This window comes from Micropterus salmoides, unplaced genomic scaffold (genome assembly GCF_014851395.1).
Source record: "Micropterus salmoides isolate LMB-PRFRI ecotype aquatic unplaced genomic scaffold, ASM1485139v1 Ms_hic_scaffold_1, whole genome shotgun sequence".
NCBI classification, from domain to species: Eukaryota; Metazoa; Chordata; class Actinopteri; order Centrarchiformes; family Centrarchidae; genus Micropterus; species Micropterus salmoides.
In genome coordinates, this window is record NW_024040040.1 from 4,840,145 (window position 1) to 4,857,959 (window position 17,815).

Below are 17,815 nucleotides of genomic sequence, written 5' to 3' on the forward strand. Positions count from 1 at the left end.
TGCCATCCATCCATCGCCAACTGCTTATCCTGCGTACAGGGTCGTGGAGGGGCTGGAGCCTATTCCAGCTGACATTGGGCGAAAGGCGGAGTACACCCTGGACAGGTCGCCAGTCCACCGCAGGACATCTTGATGCACATATGGAAAATATTTATCAAGGAAATTACATCACCAACATTAATGTAGTTTGCTTGTGTGTTTCAGGCTCAATGAGGACAAACTCTGGATTATTTAATATTTTGTATTTTATCATGTTTTGTTGAACAGTCTGTACACAAAATCTGATCTTCATGAAAAACAAAATGTCCCCTCAAATGTTTGCCTAACACCAATTTGAATTATAACTTTTCCCCAACTGTAATACTTTCTTCTGAATGTAAAAATAATTGTTGCCATAGACAAAGACATAGATAGAGGAGCGGTGCTGTTTATTTCCAAACTTTTCAGCAAAGAACATGTGCTTTGGGAGAACTTTTCATTTAGCTCAGTTCACTTCTGAATTAAAAGTTGATCATTTTTATGCTACAGTACACAAATGTTGTCAGCTGAATACATTTTGTAGTTGATTCAAACTAATTTCAAAGACACTTAAATCACAGTTTTTTCTGTTACTTCAAATTTGTCGGTTCAGAAGAGAAAACAAAAGAAACACATAAGAATAAATGATCATTTAAAACAGTGAACAGCAGCTCGTTGGACACAATGAATGTTGTCACACGGTCAGTGAAAAAACATGTAGTCCTGCTGCCCCCCAAATACTCCCTTGAGCACCACCACAAAAAACAGTCCCCAATAAAAGCACTACTTCCTTTTGTTTGTTTGACTAAAAACTACAGCCACGAGCTGCTTTAGAAAAATACTGAGCCTTTATTAAAAAAAAGTTAATGTTCATGAATCCCTTTAATTATTAAAGCCTACAGTGCAGTTTGAGCTTAATACAATCATTTAAACAATTAGTGGTCATGTTCAGTCAAGGCCCACGATATGTTCATGTTTAACAATTAAGTAAATCTCTTTAGCTCTGGAGGTGAAGGGTACATAGAAATGACCCACTTGTGTAAACAGGGGTAGTAGATAGTTTCTGTCAACTAAAGCCTGTGTTTTTACTTGATGCAGTGAATCCTTTTTTGGTGCTTGTTTATACAAGGTAATGGATAATTCCTGGACAACTGCAGTTTGTGCTTTGTTAGTAGATAAATCCATACAGTGCAACAACATAACCGGGCTCAGCAGCCTCTATGGACACAACGTTACCTAATGGTAGCGATGAGGAGACCAAAGAGGACGTTGATGGAGGAAGCAAAAAAGAGAGAAAACAGCCACCAAGCAAGAAGCTGCCAGACGTTGGCGGGAGCTTTGTGATAAAAGTCTGCAAGACAGACGTGAGCTGGTCTTGTTTCTGTTGGACTAGTCAGTAATATGGCTCTTGTGTTGTCAGACTTGGTTGATGCTTAGCTGTGTTAGCAAAGTTGTTGACTTGCTAGTTTTTGATCATAAGTAATGTATTATAACAAGCGTATGTGTACAGCTGTCCTATTTATGATATCGGCACATACACAAAAATCTTACATATTATGTTAATTTAACATAAGATTAATGTAGGCATAATAATCAACTTCCTGCACTTCCTTCCAATCCTGCACAGGTTGAGTTTGTCAACAGTTGTCTTTGTTCAGCACCATTTCTTTATCACAGGTCACACAGAGACAATGAGGAGCCTGGCCCCTCCCAGAATCCAAACCCAGGGTAGAGAAGATCAGTGAAAGTAGTGTAGAAGGTGTGGAGATGGATCAGTTTGTCAGATGAGACTGTGTAGAAGGACAGAGTGCCAGCTGGCCAGTCCAGATACACTCCCACTTTGTTGGAGGACGAGGTGGGAGGAGGATTTATGGTTGTTTTGCTTTTATTGTGCCAAGCATAGTAACCATCTTGACTGCAGTGCAAACTCCAGGAGTGCTTGTTCTGTCCAAAGCAACAGTCATCATTGTCTTTGTAAGTCACTGCTATATGAACCTCTTTTTCCCATTCAACTTCCCAGTAACAGCGACCAGTCTGACCATTTCTACACCGCAGCTGGGGCCACTGCTCATACCTCTCTGGATGATCAGGATATGACTGCGGCTTACTCAATGGTATCACCTCTTTGTTGTTGGCAAACAGGAAGAGATATCTGTTTGCAGTATTTGGGTCCAGTGTGAGCTCACAGGCATCTGAGAGAAAGAACAAAACGCATTACTGCATACATTCTTGCAACTGAAATTATCAAATGGCTAAATATAATTGAGAATTCAAACATTACAGTGGTCAGGCATTTAAATGAATGATGATCTATATGGTTCTAAATGTACAGCTTTTACTTCATGAATCAAATTGAAAATACACTTACACTTCTTCAGATCTGGTTTCATCCACTGGACTCCACCCGGGTACAGCCTACAACGAAGAATTCAGCTTTAAACCGTGTAACCCAAGCTGAAATATGCTCTACAGCCTACATTCAACATTAGTTCTGACAGATGGCAAACCTCCATCCTACCTGAGATTGTCCCATCTCCAGTGTGGGCTCTCCAGTCCAGCAGACAGCAGCTTCACTCCTGAGTCTCCAGGATTATTATAGCTCAGGTCCAGCTCTCTCAGATGGGAGGGGTTGGAGCTCAGAGCTAAGGCCAAAGATGCACAGCCTTCCTCTGTGATCATACAGCCTGACAATCTAGTAAGACACAAGATGCATGTCAGATAATCTAATGTCAGAAGATATGTGACTGTCTCAAACAGATGACAAAGTAAAAAATAGAAGGTTTGGCACTTGAAAAAGTTACTGAAGGAATAAAGTTGACGTCCTGAACTTTTTGTACTCGTCATGTCAAGGATTAAGCATTCCTCAGTGCAGAAAATTAGAGGCTTTGTGTAACTTATGGAAGAAGACAGTTCTCTGTTAACATGTTGGCACAATAACATATGTTGAAGAATTCAAGTTGCCTTTCTGTAGTTTCTTTACATTCAAAAAATGTGGCGTGGAGTACTCTATTGATGTGGTGTAGAAAAAGCTCTTTATGATTGGTCCACCAGTATCTGTTTGAAATAATAACAATAAGCTTTGTGTTTTCTTTAGGATTTTTTTTTTTCTTGGCTCAGTTGTTGACATAATTTCTGCTATTTCAGGTTTAACAATGGTGGCAGAAAATAATGCAGAGGGGCTTTCACAAAGTGCAAAATGAATTAAAGATCATATCAAGATATATTGAGCTTCACGGTTAATTCTTCATAATTCATTGCATTGAAATGGAGATATATATGGCCAGCTGCTAAACATGTTGATCCTGACCTGAGAGCTTCCAGTTCACAATGAGGACTCTTCAATCCAGCAGAAAGTAGCTTCACTCCTGAATCCTGCAGGTTGTTGTTACTCAGGTCCAGCTCTCTCAGACTAGAGGACTGAGAGCTGAGAACTGAGCACAGAGCTTCACAGCTTCTCTCTGAGAGGTTACAGCCACTCAGTCTGGAGAAACAACAAGAAAAAAGATCTCAAGACAGCATTTATTGCATGTACCGTATATTAAATATTTTCAACTCTCTGGGTACCTACATAGCTTTCTTGGAGACTTTGACCACTGGCAGCAGCCTCAGAAAAGCCTCCTCTGAAGCAGAGAATTTCTTCAGGTCAAACACATCCAGATCTTTATCTGATGACAGTAAGTAGAAAACCAGCGCTGAACACTGAGCCGGAGAGAGTTTATCTGTGCACAGACTTCCTGCGCTGAGGTACTGTTGGATCTGTTCCACAAGAGAACGATCATTCACTTCCTTCAAACAGTGGAACAGATTGATGCTTCTATCAGTAGGTGGATTCTCCCTGATCTTCTGCTTGATGTATTGGATTGTTTCTTGGTTGTTCTGTGATCCATTTCCCCTCTCTGCCAGCAGGCCTTGTAAGAGACTTTCATTGGTTTGCAGTGAAAGACCAAGGAGGAAACGAAGGAACAAGTCCAGATGTCCATTTGGACTCTGCAAGGCCTGGTCCACAGCACTCTGGTAGAACAGTGTCACTTCAGATTCATCTTTTGTTGTTTCAGACTTCTGGGAGGTTGATTGTTCTTCTGCCAGCAGATTGACACCAGAGTTGATGAAGGTCAGATGGACATGAAGAGCAGCCAGAAACTCCTGAACGCTCAGATGGACGAAGCAGAAGACCTTGTCCTGGTACAGCCCTCTCTCCTCTTTAAAGATCTGTGTGAACACTCCTGAGTACACTGAGGCTGCTCTGATATCGATGCCACACTCTGTCAGGTCTGATTCATAGAAGATCAGGTTTCCTTTCTGCAGCTGCTCAAAAGCCAGTTTTCCCAGAGACTCAATCATCTTCCTGCTCTCTGGACTCCAGTGTGGATCTGTCTCAGCTCCTCCATCATACTTGATGTTCTTCACTTTGGACTGAACCACCAGGAAGTGGATGTACATCTCAGTCAGGGTCTTGGGCAGCTCTCCTCCCTCTCTGGTCTTCAACACCTCCTCCAGAACTGTAGCAGTGATCCAGCAGAAGACTGGGATGTGGCACATGATGTGGAGGCTTTGTGATGTCTTGATGTGGGAGATGATTCTGCCGGCCTGCTCCTTATCTCTGAATCTCTTCCTGAAGTACTCCTCCTTCTGTGGGTCAGTGAACCCTCTGACCTCTGTCACCATGTCAACACACTCAGGAGGGATCTGATTGGCTGCTGCAGGTCGTGTGGTTATCCAGAGGCGAGCAGAGGGAAGCAGGTACCCTCTGATGAGGTTTGTCAGCAGCACATCCACTGAGGTGGACTCTGTACCATCAGTCAGGACCTCATTGTTGTGGAAGTCCAGAGGAAGTCGACACTCATCCAGACCGTCAAAGATGAACACAACCTGGAACTCTTCAAACCTGCAGATTCCTGCTTCTTTGGTTTCAGGAAAGAAGTGATGAACAAGTTCCACCAAGCTGTACTTTTCCTCTTTCAGCACATTCAGCTCTCTGAAAGTGAATGGAAATATGAACTGTATGTCCTGGTTGGCTTTGTCTTCAGCCCAGTCCAGAGTGAACTTCTGTGTCAAGACTGTTTTCCCAATGCCAGCCACTCCCTTTGTCATCACTGTTCTCATTGGTCAATCTCTTCCAGGTGAGGGTTTAAAGATGTCTTCTTGTCTGATGGTTGTTTCTGGTCGTCTAGTTTCCTGGATGCTGTTTCAATCTGTCTGACCTCATGTTCATCATTGACCTCTGCAGTCCCTCCCTCTGTGATGTAGAGCTCTGTGTAGATCTGGTTCAGAAGGGTTGGGTTTCCTGCTTTTGCAATCCCCTCAAACACACACTGGAACTTCTCCTTCAGCTTGGATTTGAGTTTATGTTGACAACCTACAAAAGGATGACTTCCTGAAGGAACACACAACAAACAGGATCGATTTGTGATTTATAAAGTAAATATGACAATTGCCCCTTTAAAGAATGCATATTTAAATATATTTCCTTCCATATTTTTAAACATCAGTAAAAGTCACATTTATCCAGCATGTTAGATGTTTAGATAAATCCTCTTACTCTTCTGCAGATGTTCAGCCAGCTCCTCCTCCTTCATTCTCCTCAGGAAGTGCTGCGTGATCTTCATTATTGACTCTATGCTATTTATCTTCTGCTCTTCCTCCTCACCGTCTAACACCTCCTCATCCTTCCTATGACTCTCTAAGTAATCTGAACAGAGATTCTTCTTGATCCTATTCAGTTCATTCTTTACAAAATTGACTATGTTCTCCTCCAGCAGCTGGAACAAAAGATTATATAAATAATGAAAACCAAACATCACATCCATGCTGGACAGACTGATGATCCACTGGTCTAAAAACTGCATCATGAAGATTATTGTGAAGAGATAAACAGTAGTTGTACATGTACAGACCATAAATACGGAGTCCAGGTGTGTTTGATGCTGCTGGGCAGACTGACCAATGGGATCCACTGAGCTCTCCTGGTAAACTCTGTAGAGGAATCATAAAGAAATAGCTCACATATGTCTGTACACACAGAGACAAACACAAGCTAAAAGGTCCTTTGAGCTAAAGCGTTGATTACAACATTGAATCAGATGTTTCCCGTGACATTAAACTGTTGGTCATACTACTGATCCCACTGTGAATCAAAAAAACAGTCTGCATTTCTGTGCAGCTGTATTTAATGTGTTGGTTCACCTGCTTGTCTGGTTTAGTCCCTCCGGCTCTTTTTGACCCTTATACAGTATCTCACAAAAGTGAAAAAACACTTCACACAGCCATTAATGTCTAAACCGCTGGCAACAAATGTGAGTACACCCCTAAGTGAAAATATCCAAATGGGCCCAAAGTGTCAATATTTTCTGTGGCCACCATTATTTTCCAGCACTGCTTTAACCCTCTCGTGCATGGAGTTCATCAGAGCTTCACAGGTTGCCACTGGAGTCCTCTTCCACTCCTCCATGACGATGTCACGGAGCTGGTGGATGTTAGAGACCTTGCGCTCCTCCACCTTCCGTTTGAGGACGCCCCACAGATGCTCAGTAGGGTTCAGGTCTGGAGACATGCTTGGCAGTCACCTTTACCCTCAGCTTCTTTAGCGAGGCAGTGGCAAGGGGGTGAGCCACAGCTGAAACAATGAAACCGACCAAAGCCTGCATGGACAGTTCCATGTAGGCCCAAAAATGACGTCAAAACATTGTGGCATCCCTTCGCACACGAGATGTAACCGTATTGCTTAGATTATAAACTTTCAGTGAATCTAAAACAACTATTTGCCATCAGTGACGCTACATTGGTGTTTGGCAGGTGAGCCTCGTAGGTGGGTGGATTAAATAGAATACATCGTTCCAGTAAACCATGTCCTATGGTCATGGTTTACTGGACAGGGTCATGGTCTGCTTGCCTTCAGCAAACTGTTTGCGACCAGACTGGCAAACATGTCGACCTGTCATTCAATACTAATCTGGATCTAACCTTCATCATCATTCTAGGAGAACATAGACATTATAAGGACAACTGGACAGACTAGATTTAATGAGGACAAACATCAGCAGTGAGCAACATGAGGAGGGAGACGTGAACATTTAGCTCTGATTGGCCAACACTGTTTAATACTGAGAGCTACTTACTGTCTGTCAGATCCACGTCCTCGCTTAAAATCATTGAGATACCCTTTTGACCAGTCACTCTTGAAGGAGACACAGCTGGGATCAGGTCCATATCTAGGAGAGTCTGGTCTCTGATGGATCCTGCAGAACAACAGATTAATTGAGCTCACATGTTTGGTAAAAGTCTCCCTAAAATACAAAAATATAATACATATATTATATAAATATTTCTAATCATTCACAATTAAATGCTATTAATAACTATAACTTACTTTTTATCAGACACATGACTTTGTTTAAAATTAAAAACAAACTCCTTTTACCAGTCACTCTTGAAGGACACACCGCTGGGCTCGGGTTCAGGCTTTAGACTAAAAAGACTATCCTAAACTGAACTTTACAATGTCTTTCTGCACAGAACCAGGACTGTGGACTCTGTCCTCCATCACTTCCTTTCAAATCCCATCAGGAACAGATTTCTTCAGGGCCAGTGTGCTCAGGCGGAACAATTACAGCCACCAACAACTCTTTCAGTGGACTTATGGGCATGTCAGTGTTGTTTAGGGACAGACTGGAAAACATGTGGACCTGTCATTCAATACTAATCTGGATCTAACCTTCATCATCATTCGGACAACTGGTCAGACTGGATTTAATGAGGACAAACATCAGCAGTGAGCAACATGAGGAGGGAGACATGAACATTTACTCTGATTGGCCAACACTGTTTAATACTGACTGCTACTTACTGTCTGTCAGATACTTGTCCTTGCTTAAAATCATTGAGATACCCTTTTGACCAGTCACTCTTGAAGGACACACAGCTGGGCTCAGGTCCAGGTCCAGGTCCAGCAGAGTCTGGTCCCTGCTGCTTCTCTGGGCTTCAACACAACACACACAGAGCTTTGAGAGTGAATAATGATGGTGGAGTGATTTGAGTCCTGGACAGTTAGAGATCCTCATCTCACCTCTGAGCTTTGGTCTGGCTGTCATGTTCCCCACACAGAGTGCTTTTAGAGGGAGGGACTCCCTCCTCTCTGTCCTCACACTGACTCATGCTGCTCAACTCACATCCACTTTCACCTGGAGAGGAAACACAAATCATTCATCTGCACATCAACTCAAATCCTCCTTTCCATCATTCCTCCTGGAAAAAGATCAGCTGCTCCTCCACTGATTGGCTGCTAGTTTGTGTTTCATATCAGTGGCAGCTGGATGCAGTCAGACTACAGCAAGCTGTTTGAACACTTACTCATTAAATCTTACCATTCGCCATTTAAAAGCTACTAATACTTATTTATTACTCACTATAACTTTTCCATTAGTTACTACAAACTATAGTTTAGTTACCAGTGACTCATTGCACATTTTTCCTATTTAAATCTACGAGGATCTGCAGTTCAGATATAGCTTTTTCATTAGTTACTATAGTAACTAATTGAATAGTTACTAGTAACCAATTTCATTTTACTAGTCAGGATTATTCAGCTTGTGGTGCTTTTTTTTTTTTTACTACTAACTATTCTATTCTTATGAGTAAGAATAAAATAAAGAATAAAATAAAATGTTACTAGTGTCTTTTGGAATAGTTAGTGATCCATGCATTTGTACTAGTAAATAAATAGATACTAATAAAATGGAAACAGTTACTTGCAACTAGATGATATCTGAACTGCAGAGAGCCCCATCATTTCAATGGACAAATGTTTTTTGGGAGTCCTGCACGGACCAGGTGCTCCTGAGCAAGGCCCCGAACCAACTGCTCCTAATTAGGATGGGTTAATTACAGAGAACAACTTCCCATGTGTGTCACTGTGTAAATTTAAGCCTAGGCTATATGTGACAATGAAAAAGTTGATCATCATCAGAAGCGAGACTGTCATGTTGGAGGCGACTTCAGAGCCCTCACAGCTCATTTAATTAATTTCATTAAAGAAGCTTTTTGAACTTTCAGAAAGCTGGGAGGCCCTCTGTGCCTGCAGAGTCCACATGAGTCCTGCAGGTAAATCTCCTGACAGCATTCACCGACACTAGCAGCTGTTCTCCAGCGGCTGTCCGGTGTTAGAGTCTCAGACAGCGGGAGAGCAGCGGCTCGTCTCCGCCTCCTCCACAGGCTGCTTCAGGCAGGAAAAGCTGCCTTCACTCATCAGAAAGTGGAGCTACACAGTAACAACAGCTCCTGAGGAGAAACTAACTTCTACTCCAACTCCACTGTTTACTCCCAAATAGTAACAACATGGCGGACATTTCATTCAACTGTTCAGATTTTGGAGAAATGAAGCATCGTGCGGCAGATTTCTGCTGTTTCTAATGTAACTACGAAACGACAGCTTGTGTTAAAGATGAAATCATTTTAAACTTGTTACATTACCTTCGGCTGGAGGTTCAGACGGAGAAAACTAACTGCGCCACAACTTCATAGAAAGTGAAAATAAAACTTTATACAGGAAACTATCTGACAGGCGCGTGTGTGTTATTGTGGGTGAAAGACCCCTCAGGCAGTGTCAGGTGCCTTTGGGTCCCAACGCACATTTGTTATAATCCTTCAATGAAAGTTGTAATCCAATATTAACAGATAGGGATACTTCCAAGCAAAACACAAGTTGGCCTAGATGGGATCCACAGGGAGCAAGTGATCAAGCTCCTCCTCAAGATGAAATCAGAGAAGGTGGGTCTTACAATACGACCCACCTTCTCTGATTTCATTCATGATTTTTTTAGCCTAAACTACATTCAGGAAACAGTAGCCTACATATGTTGATACACAGCACTGAAGGTGTTTGTGGGAAATGACAAACAAAATGATCTTTAAAATTCCAAAAATGGGATAAAAACATTTGGGGTCTCTCGCCGTTGACTACTGTACATATTTTTTCTGTAATAAGGTCCCATGAGGCAGAAGAGGAAGTGGAGGGACTCTGTTCATTAAACTTGCTGTAGCTTCTTCACAATAAAAGCCACCCTTGGTTCATCAGTGGATGTTTTTAGTGTGAAACAGCAGCAGGACATGTGACACTAATTTGAATCCAGTTAAGGGTTTTAACATAAAGTGAAGTTTTCCTTTAAGGCTGAGATCTAAACTCTGATTGGTTTTCTTTGTTGTGATGCATCAAACACAGGCCTTGTTGGTCACCTGACAGGACAGAAGGCTTTTGCCTCCAACCACTGTCTGTTCACCAGTGACCTAACAGCTGAGCCTCCTCCTCCACCAGTACGACCAGTATCACCATGTAACTGACTCTCATGTTCCTTTTGTATCATCAGGATTTTTGTGATATCAAAGCATTTTGATATAAAGCTGAAGTTGTTTGGAACTATGGAGCGCTACATGAACCACGTGACCGCGTAGCGGCGAGATCTCTTATTTAACGGTTCCTGACTGGTGAACAACCTGCAGTGTTTGAGAGCGATGTGCTCACGTTCTGTATCCAGACCTGCCAAACTGCTGCATTTATATAATGTGTTAATATTTCTCTGTTCCTCTCTCTGTGCTGGAGTTCTTTAAGAACTCGGTGGTTTGATCCAGATTATTATTAAATTGGTTGGATTTTAATAAGAGTGTGTTTATTCATATAGTGTATCGAGCTTATTACTTCTATATACGCTAATCTGATATTAACTCATGGATAGGGACGTTAGGCTGCTGTATGAATGAGCACATTAGAGATAATGATAGTAATTATATACATGAGCCTTTATATGGCTGGTCTGGTTGTAAACTCAGGAAAGATTGTGACAATGGAAGGATTTAGCCGGAGTAGTGGTGATTACATATAGACAACATATTTCTGTGGTTTTTACATGGTTTGAATTTGGTTGTGGGCCCAGAGGGGTTTATATAATGATGATATACAGTAATCAAGAGGTGAATTTGTGCATTATACTTTGTCAATTAAAGCAAGCCAGGCAGCCTTCCGGGTTTGACAACGGCGCTGTTTTTAATCGACCACTAGAGGCTGCAGCGCCACAATGACCAGCCTAGTTCAAATGAACGAAATTACACAAAAAAAGATTAGTTAATTTTAATGAACGAGATTTGGTGACTCAAGTCTGTCAAAAGAGGCTAACTTGCCATCACTAGAGGTACCTTTTGGGTGAGGGTATCTGTGGATAATCCGTAATTTGTTTGTCATACAAAAACGAAAATACCGTTTATTCGTTTTTTGTTTCAAAACGAAAAACCAAATAACCGTTTTTTGTGTCAGAATCAAAAAAGTGATCTTCAGAAGATCTTCAACCAAGTCCAGTGAGAATCTTCATAGACTTCTGAATTAATGGCCTAATGTCCAAATAAAGCTCGATGCCCATCTGACTGATGACTCCTCAGATTGTTACCTGGCAGTAAAGGCTGAACAATGTGCTCAGACTTTCTCATCTGTTTAGGGGAGTTTGGCCTTTAGTAAAAAGTGTTTGTCTATTGAGAACTCTGATAAAACTAAATATTAACCGATGGTTCGAGTTTGATAACAAGGCTAGCAGTTTAAATTTAAGCTTGTATATCACTGACTTAGTTAGCCTGTGTGGTTATCCATTTTCTTGTTGTGATAGTAGGCTTTCGGCCTGGTAATGCCACAGTCTAGTCTCACTCTCTCTTAATGCATTGTGTCTCAGTGTGGTCAGGGAGCAGGTTAGGATTTTGGATGGTAGGCCTCGAGGATGATGCATAATTGTTTTAACTTTTGTGAACACTTTTTAAATTGTTTTTATAACAGGCATTTTAAGTCACCAAGACCCTGTAGACTGCATGGCCTGTTCTGCTAGAGTTCACCACAGAGGCGGCCGTGGAGGTTGATACCCTGAGTTGCCTTAAACGTCTGCTCCTTGAATGAGGTGGAGTCAGAGCTGGTGGATGATTTACTGCATTAGTTGAGGGTTGTATAGCCACTGCTGTTTTGTCTGCCTGATCAACTGCTGATTTTTGACTCTGTTACAGGTGGATGGGCCCTGTGAATGTTTTTGCTAGGTTCTGCTAAGGGTGGGGCAGTTTGCTTGTTGTTGGGCTGCGTGACTTCCCTCAGCCCTTCTCCCTCTTCTTCCAGTGTTCTGACAGGGTGGTGGACTGTGGTGGACTGTGGGAGCCCCTCTTCCCTTCACTGCATGTCGTGGTGTGTGCGGACCTTTAACTGAGCCTTATTGTGTGGGGTTTTATGTGTGTGACTTGCTGTCTTTAGGTGGTGACGCACACCGGTGGTGGGTGGTGTCAGGACATCCTGGTGGCAATTTTGCTTTGGTAACAGTTTACTTTTATCCTTCAGCATCTCTGCAGCATGGGCCTTAACATCTTATTGCTTTATTGTTTGAGCTTGTGTTAATAAAACTGTCTAAAACCTGATCTTTAAATGTTCATGTTTCATAAATCACCTTTCCAGTTGAAACGCATGTCTCTTGTAAAGAAATGCTCTGTAAAAAAATAAATCCCATGGGTTAAAATGAGAGATTATATCTCGGTTCCTAAGCTTGTTTATTTGCTTGTAGTGCTACGCTAACCTTTCTTCTAAGGAGGACAGTAGTCAGAAAATGTTCCTTAGCACAGAATTAATTTATAAAAATGTATTATACATAATATGCCTGAGCTCCTTCTCCTTGTGTGAAGTGATTGTTTTATAATGTGAAGACTCTTGGATCTGAACGCTCGACATGGGCCCACAAGTGTTGTAGCTTTTTAACTAAATCTCCATCTGTTCACTGCAGAGGCTCTGACCACAACCTGGAGGAGGAACTAGAATAAATGACTATTGGTATAATTTAACCTTAGTATTATTTACACTTACAGGTTTTCATCACTAACCCACTGTGCTTGTAAATCATTTCTGGGCATATGTGAGTGAAAGAGTTGCACTGCAGAGCCCTGCTTCACTGTACTATTGTACATACCAGCCTACTGTATATGATATAAATGTGTATTAAAAGACAGAAGTTGACATCATCCTTATTTACAAAAACAGAGCCACAGTTACAAGGTGTGGTTCCCATAAATCGTGATGTAAATATCTGAAAGTGCCAACAGGTCCTTTTCTGGTGCTGGAGGAAGGAGTGGTGTTCTGCTTTGTCCTGCCAGTCCAGCATTTATCTGAACAGAGAGTGATGGTAGGTGATGGGACCAGCCTTGATACTATCATCAGTCCTCAAACCTGCACAGGCTCACATCCTCCAGGTACTGGGGAAAATCTGGGAGGTCGTGAGATGAGTACCAGGGAGAAAAACTAAATGACTCAACTTCACTTTTATTTTACTTTACACAAGTACAAACAGGACAGAGCACGGCTTTTATCTGGTGGTTCATCAAACAGAATTAAACCCAAAAAAGCATTAAAAGATCTGAAAGCCCGGGAGCTATTAATGCTCACCAGGTTTCACACATAAGTATGCCTAACTTATGAGAACTACAGGCTGCATTAAAAATATTTAATCTACTTAATTAACATAAGTAGTTTACACAGGCGAAAATAGCAAAGGAAAATAAGAAGTTTAGAACTCCACAGATTTGTTTTGGAAGAGTTTTGTTCTGACTCATAACAGCAGATGGTGGAAGCTAGAGAGTTTTTAGCAGCTCCATAGAAAGAGAAGCTGGAGGTAGGGGAAGTTCTGCACACCCTTCAAACTCAGTGATCAGCTTCCTCTGGTCGCAGTGCAGGCTTCTCTTTGATAGAAACACAAGTCAAAAGGTCAAAAGCTTGTTGCCTGTTGGCGCCACAGAAGGACTCAAGGGGGTAGAGTGCCCTCTGCTGGTGGAGCTCACACACAGCATGAAGGCTTAAAAATATGTTATATGTGTTAAGAAACTAAAATAGGAATTAAATAATATAAACTTAAATAAATAGGCTAACTGCGATCCTAAGCTACATATAACATTAGTTAAATTGTCCTAATCTGAAGTTACAGGTCACCAATGGTCTTACAAATGTTTAATTCTGCCTAACAGCCAAAGAGTTATTATTTTATTATTTATTGTGATTATTTCAGTTAACTAAAGTGTTTTTTTTACACCCAGTGCTACTTTAGTTTTACTAAAAAAACGTTCTTTTAGTTTAGTTTTAGTCTAACTGCATGGTACATGGGCTACTTTTATTTTGAAGGTTTTACTGGTTACTATCCCTTCCAAAAAAGGAATAGACCACGTGACTTCCGTTTTTGGTTTATAACGAGAAACGAATAGACTGAAGTTTCAGAGACTCTCTTCATTCTTTGTTCCAGAAGGAATTATGATAAAATGAATCACCGAAAAAACAAAAACGGGCCGTTTTAGTTGGTTTTTCGTTTTTTGATTCTGACACAAAAAACGGTTATTTGGTTTTTCGTTTTGAAACAAAAAACGAATAAACGGTATTTTCGTTTTTGTATTACAAACGAATTACGGATTATCCACAGATACTCTGACCCACATGGCATGTACAACACAGTCGGCCTTAGACTACGTCAGAAGTGCCAGAGTCCACCTTGTGAGAGATTTAAATAATCTGTCAGTGGTTGTGGAGAACTTGTACCAGAAAGAAGTTTTTAGTGATGAAGAGGTCAGTAAAATACAGGCAGAGAGAGATGACTACGATAAAACCAGGAGAATACTGGACTCAGTCACTAAGAAGGGGGAAGCAGCGTGCCAAGTGTTCCTCAGGATTATTTACGTGACGAGGAAGAGGACCTTAGGGAGGACATCCCTTCTCCCTGAGACAAAGAGTTCAGCTTCTACTGAGACCAAGAAGTTTGACCTGCACCACTGGATCAGCTGCTTTTCTTTCAAGGACGACACACAGATGGATATAAACTACTTACAAGGTATTTTGAATTCTGATTGATAGCATGTCACAGTTTTATTATCTTTGATGTGCTGATTTTATATAATGCACTTTAATGTGTCTGTATAAATATGTATCTGTCATTTAGTGTGAGGGCGCAGCAGTTAATTCACAGTATATCTATATCCTCCCTGTTTTTATTTTAGGCTCCAGGCCGTGCCTCAGATATCAGGCGAAGTTAAAGTCAAAAGCACAAAAAATATCAAATTTGTTTTGGAAAGCAAACAAAAATCAGTTTGAAGGAAACAACAAGCCTGATCTGTCGTACACTGACCTTGTGTTAGACACACAAGAAAGTGTTTCTCCATCTAAAATAAAGAAGCTGAAGAGCAAGAAGAGCAAGATGAGTCGCCCTAAAAAGCTGAGGACATACATCCCTGAGGACAGACCAGACATTTCCCCCAGTGAGCTGCTGAAGACCGATAAAAACATCCTCTTGGTTGGTAAGCCTGGAATTGGAAAGACAGCACTCACTCACGAAATGTTGAAACTTTGGGCAGAAAGAGACAACAAGGAGCTCGACTACATGTTCTACTTTGACATGAGAGAAACATCCCACATCATGATGGCCAAGAGCCTGGAGGATCTTCTTTTCAGTGTGTTCAGTGAGCCAGATGAAGGCAAAGAAGAGGTCTTACAGGACATAAAGAAGAACTCTGACAACGTTACACTAATTTTTGATGGAATCACAGATCTCTCTTCATCAGTGGTGAAGAGGGTTGTAGAGAAGGATCTACTACCTGATGCCAAGGTCATTGTAACTTGCAGACCAGATGATGAAGAAGACTTCCTTTCTGGGGACTTCCTCAGAGTGGAAGTGAAAGGCTTTAGTGAGCAGACCATAAAAAAATATTTATCTGCAACTCTAGGAGAAGAACAGGAGAAGGTTTTGAGCAACCTGGAGTTGTTAACTCTTTGCCATGTCCCAATGTATGCACTGATGGTGGCTGTCTGCTTTTCATCAGAGACACCAGAAGGCTCTCCACAGCCATGCACTGTAACTGAAATCTACATCAATATTGTTCGTCGTTGCCTTCAAACAATCAGCAAGAAAACAAAAACCAAAGATCTAAATTCCTTCATCAACAACAAGAGTGAAGAAATTCTGTCTCTGGCTGAATTTGCTTTTAAAGCAACTGTAGAAAAAACTGTGAACTTGACAGAACTGCCCTGTGAAGACAGCTGCGTCCTCTCCTTCCTGAAACCTCTTGTTATCAAAGTGGCCCCCACTGAGACAATCACCACTCATGCATTTCTCCATTACACAATGCAGGAGTTTTTTGCAGCACTGTGGCTGCTGAAGAATCCAGATAAGATCAGGGATGTTTTTCAACAGTGCCTCACTGAGGAGAAGAAACACATGAAACATCTGATCCCTTTCATGTGTCGACTGCTGACTGACAAGAGACCTAGTTTGATGAAGCATCTGATTCCAGCTCAGGAGCTCAAGAACACGTCTGACCGGTTCTTCGAGGAACTGATAACCACATTTTTAGAGGCTGATACAGAGGACAATGGGCTTGATGTGGACATACTGTTCTTATGTCAGTGCTTGTATGAGTCCCAGTGTCCTGAAGCATGCATCAGCTTTCTGGAGAAACTGGACTACCATCTTGATCTCAGTGGAGAGAGTCTCGAGCCTTACCTTTGCTCTGCTGTGGCCTACGTGGTCACTCAATCGAAGGAGAGGAAAATAAGTCTGAACCTGGAGGACATCATGGTGTCAGAGCAAGGAATGAGACGACTGTTAGGATGCCTTCAAAATGTCCAGTGGTATGTGTGAGCGTGTGTAGAAAGTGTCAAGTTACTGTTTAGGTTACCACATATCTAATTAAGTTGTAGTTTGGCTTTGTGCCTAATTAATCAAAGAGGTAACGAGGATGACTAAATAGTTGAACAGGATAAGTGCGTGTAAAAGATGGATGGAAAATGAAGTTTGGAACTTCTGCTGTAGCTTCTTTAACATAAACAGACTTTATTTTATGAAACATTACTGTTACTCTACTCTATTACTTTTTAAATGAGGAAATTGTCTCTGATTATTCTTAAATTACAGGTGTGGTCCTCTGCCACGGCAGCTGTGGGAGATTTTCCTTCTCAATGTGGACAGATGGCAGATGAACCACATCAGCTTACTCAGCCTGGATGGAAATCAGTTGCACCTTCCAGTTGAGGGTAAAAGACAGCTGTTTGAAAGAGCAGTAAAAGTCATGCAGAAGATCACTACGCAGGTTAATATCTGCCTCCACTGGGACAGGGAAACTCCTGCCTGCCAAAGTCTGTGCGAGACCCTATTAGAGGCTTTGCCATATATCCGCTCACTCAGGTATGTAGCTTTTGTTTTTGTGTGATGCTGATTTCACATTAACTTTTATATTTTTGTAAAACTGTTAATGTCAAAATGAAAATATCTTTTTTTTCAAGCCTTATTCCATGGTCAGATAAGACCTCCAGTTTTGGTTGTGATACATCATAAAAAAAACCTGTCCAGCATCTATTAAATATTACAAAGAGAAATTGGCAGACTGCGTATCTGTTTCAACCAAAATAGTCAAAATGAGGGAATCAAACGAGGCACAGGTGGAAAAAATGTGGTAAACGTAAGACAATCAAACTAGTGGGAAAACACAAGAGCAGGAAGGGAAGTAACCAGAAAATGAGAAGAAAAGGAAGATACCACAGTAAGACAAAAAGTAAAGAACGAATGAAACCAGATGAAAACAATTACAGAGAACGAGACACAGGAAGTAATTAACTGGAAGTAAAAAAGTATCAGTGAGTTCACATGGCTCAGCAGAGATCAGCTATTGCTAAACCTTAATAAAGTTATTGGTTAAATTTGTCTGAATCGGACAGGCGCCATTGTGTATGATGAATATACACTCACCTAAAGGATTATTAGGAACACCA

The 17,815-nt window shown here is 41.4% G+C and overlaps 2 protein-coding genes and 1 pseudogene across 16 annotated transcripts in view; 1 reads left to right on the forward strand and 2 right to left on the reverse strand.

Annotated features, from left to right (window-relative positions):
• The window catches only part of LOC119910112 (nucleotide-binding oligomerization domain-containing protein 1-like), a 1,078,472-nt gene that overhangs the window by 267,135 nt on the left and 793,522 nt on the right, over positions 1-17,815 (reverse strand). The gene's annotated exons all lie outside the window — the stretch shown is intronic.
• On the reverse strand, positions 228-8,142 carry LOC119896834 (annotated as a pseudogene).
• Positions 14,254-17,815, forward strand: part of LOC119881802 — a 727,332-nt gene continuing 723,770 nt past the window's right edge. For all 15 annotated transcript variants that reach the window (XR_005443641.1, XR_005443699.1, XM_038732940.1 and 12 more), the window contains exons 1-3: positions 14,254-14,885; positions 15,052-16,678; positions 16,962-17,231. Coding sequence is in view for 13 of the 15 variants with exons in the window: in XM_038732940.1 (XP_038588868.1) it covers positions 14,495-14,885; positions 15,052-16,678; positions 16,962-17,231 (2,288 nt within the window). In the remaining 2 variants the exon portion in view is untranslated. The remainder of the gene's footprint in view (positions 14,886-15,051; positions 16,679-16,961; positions 17,232-17,815) is intronic.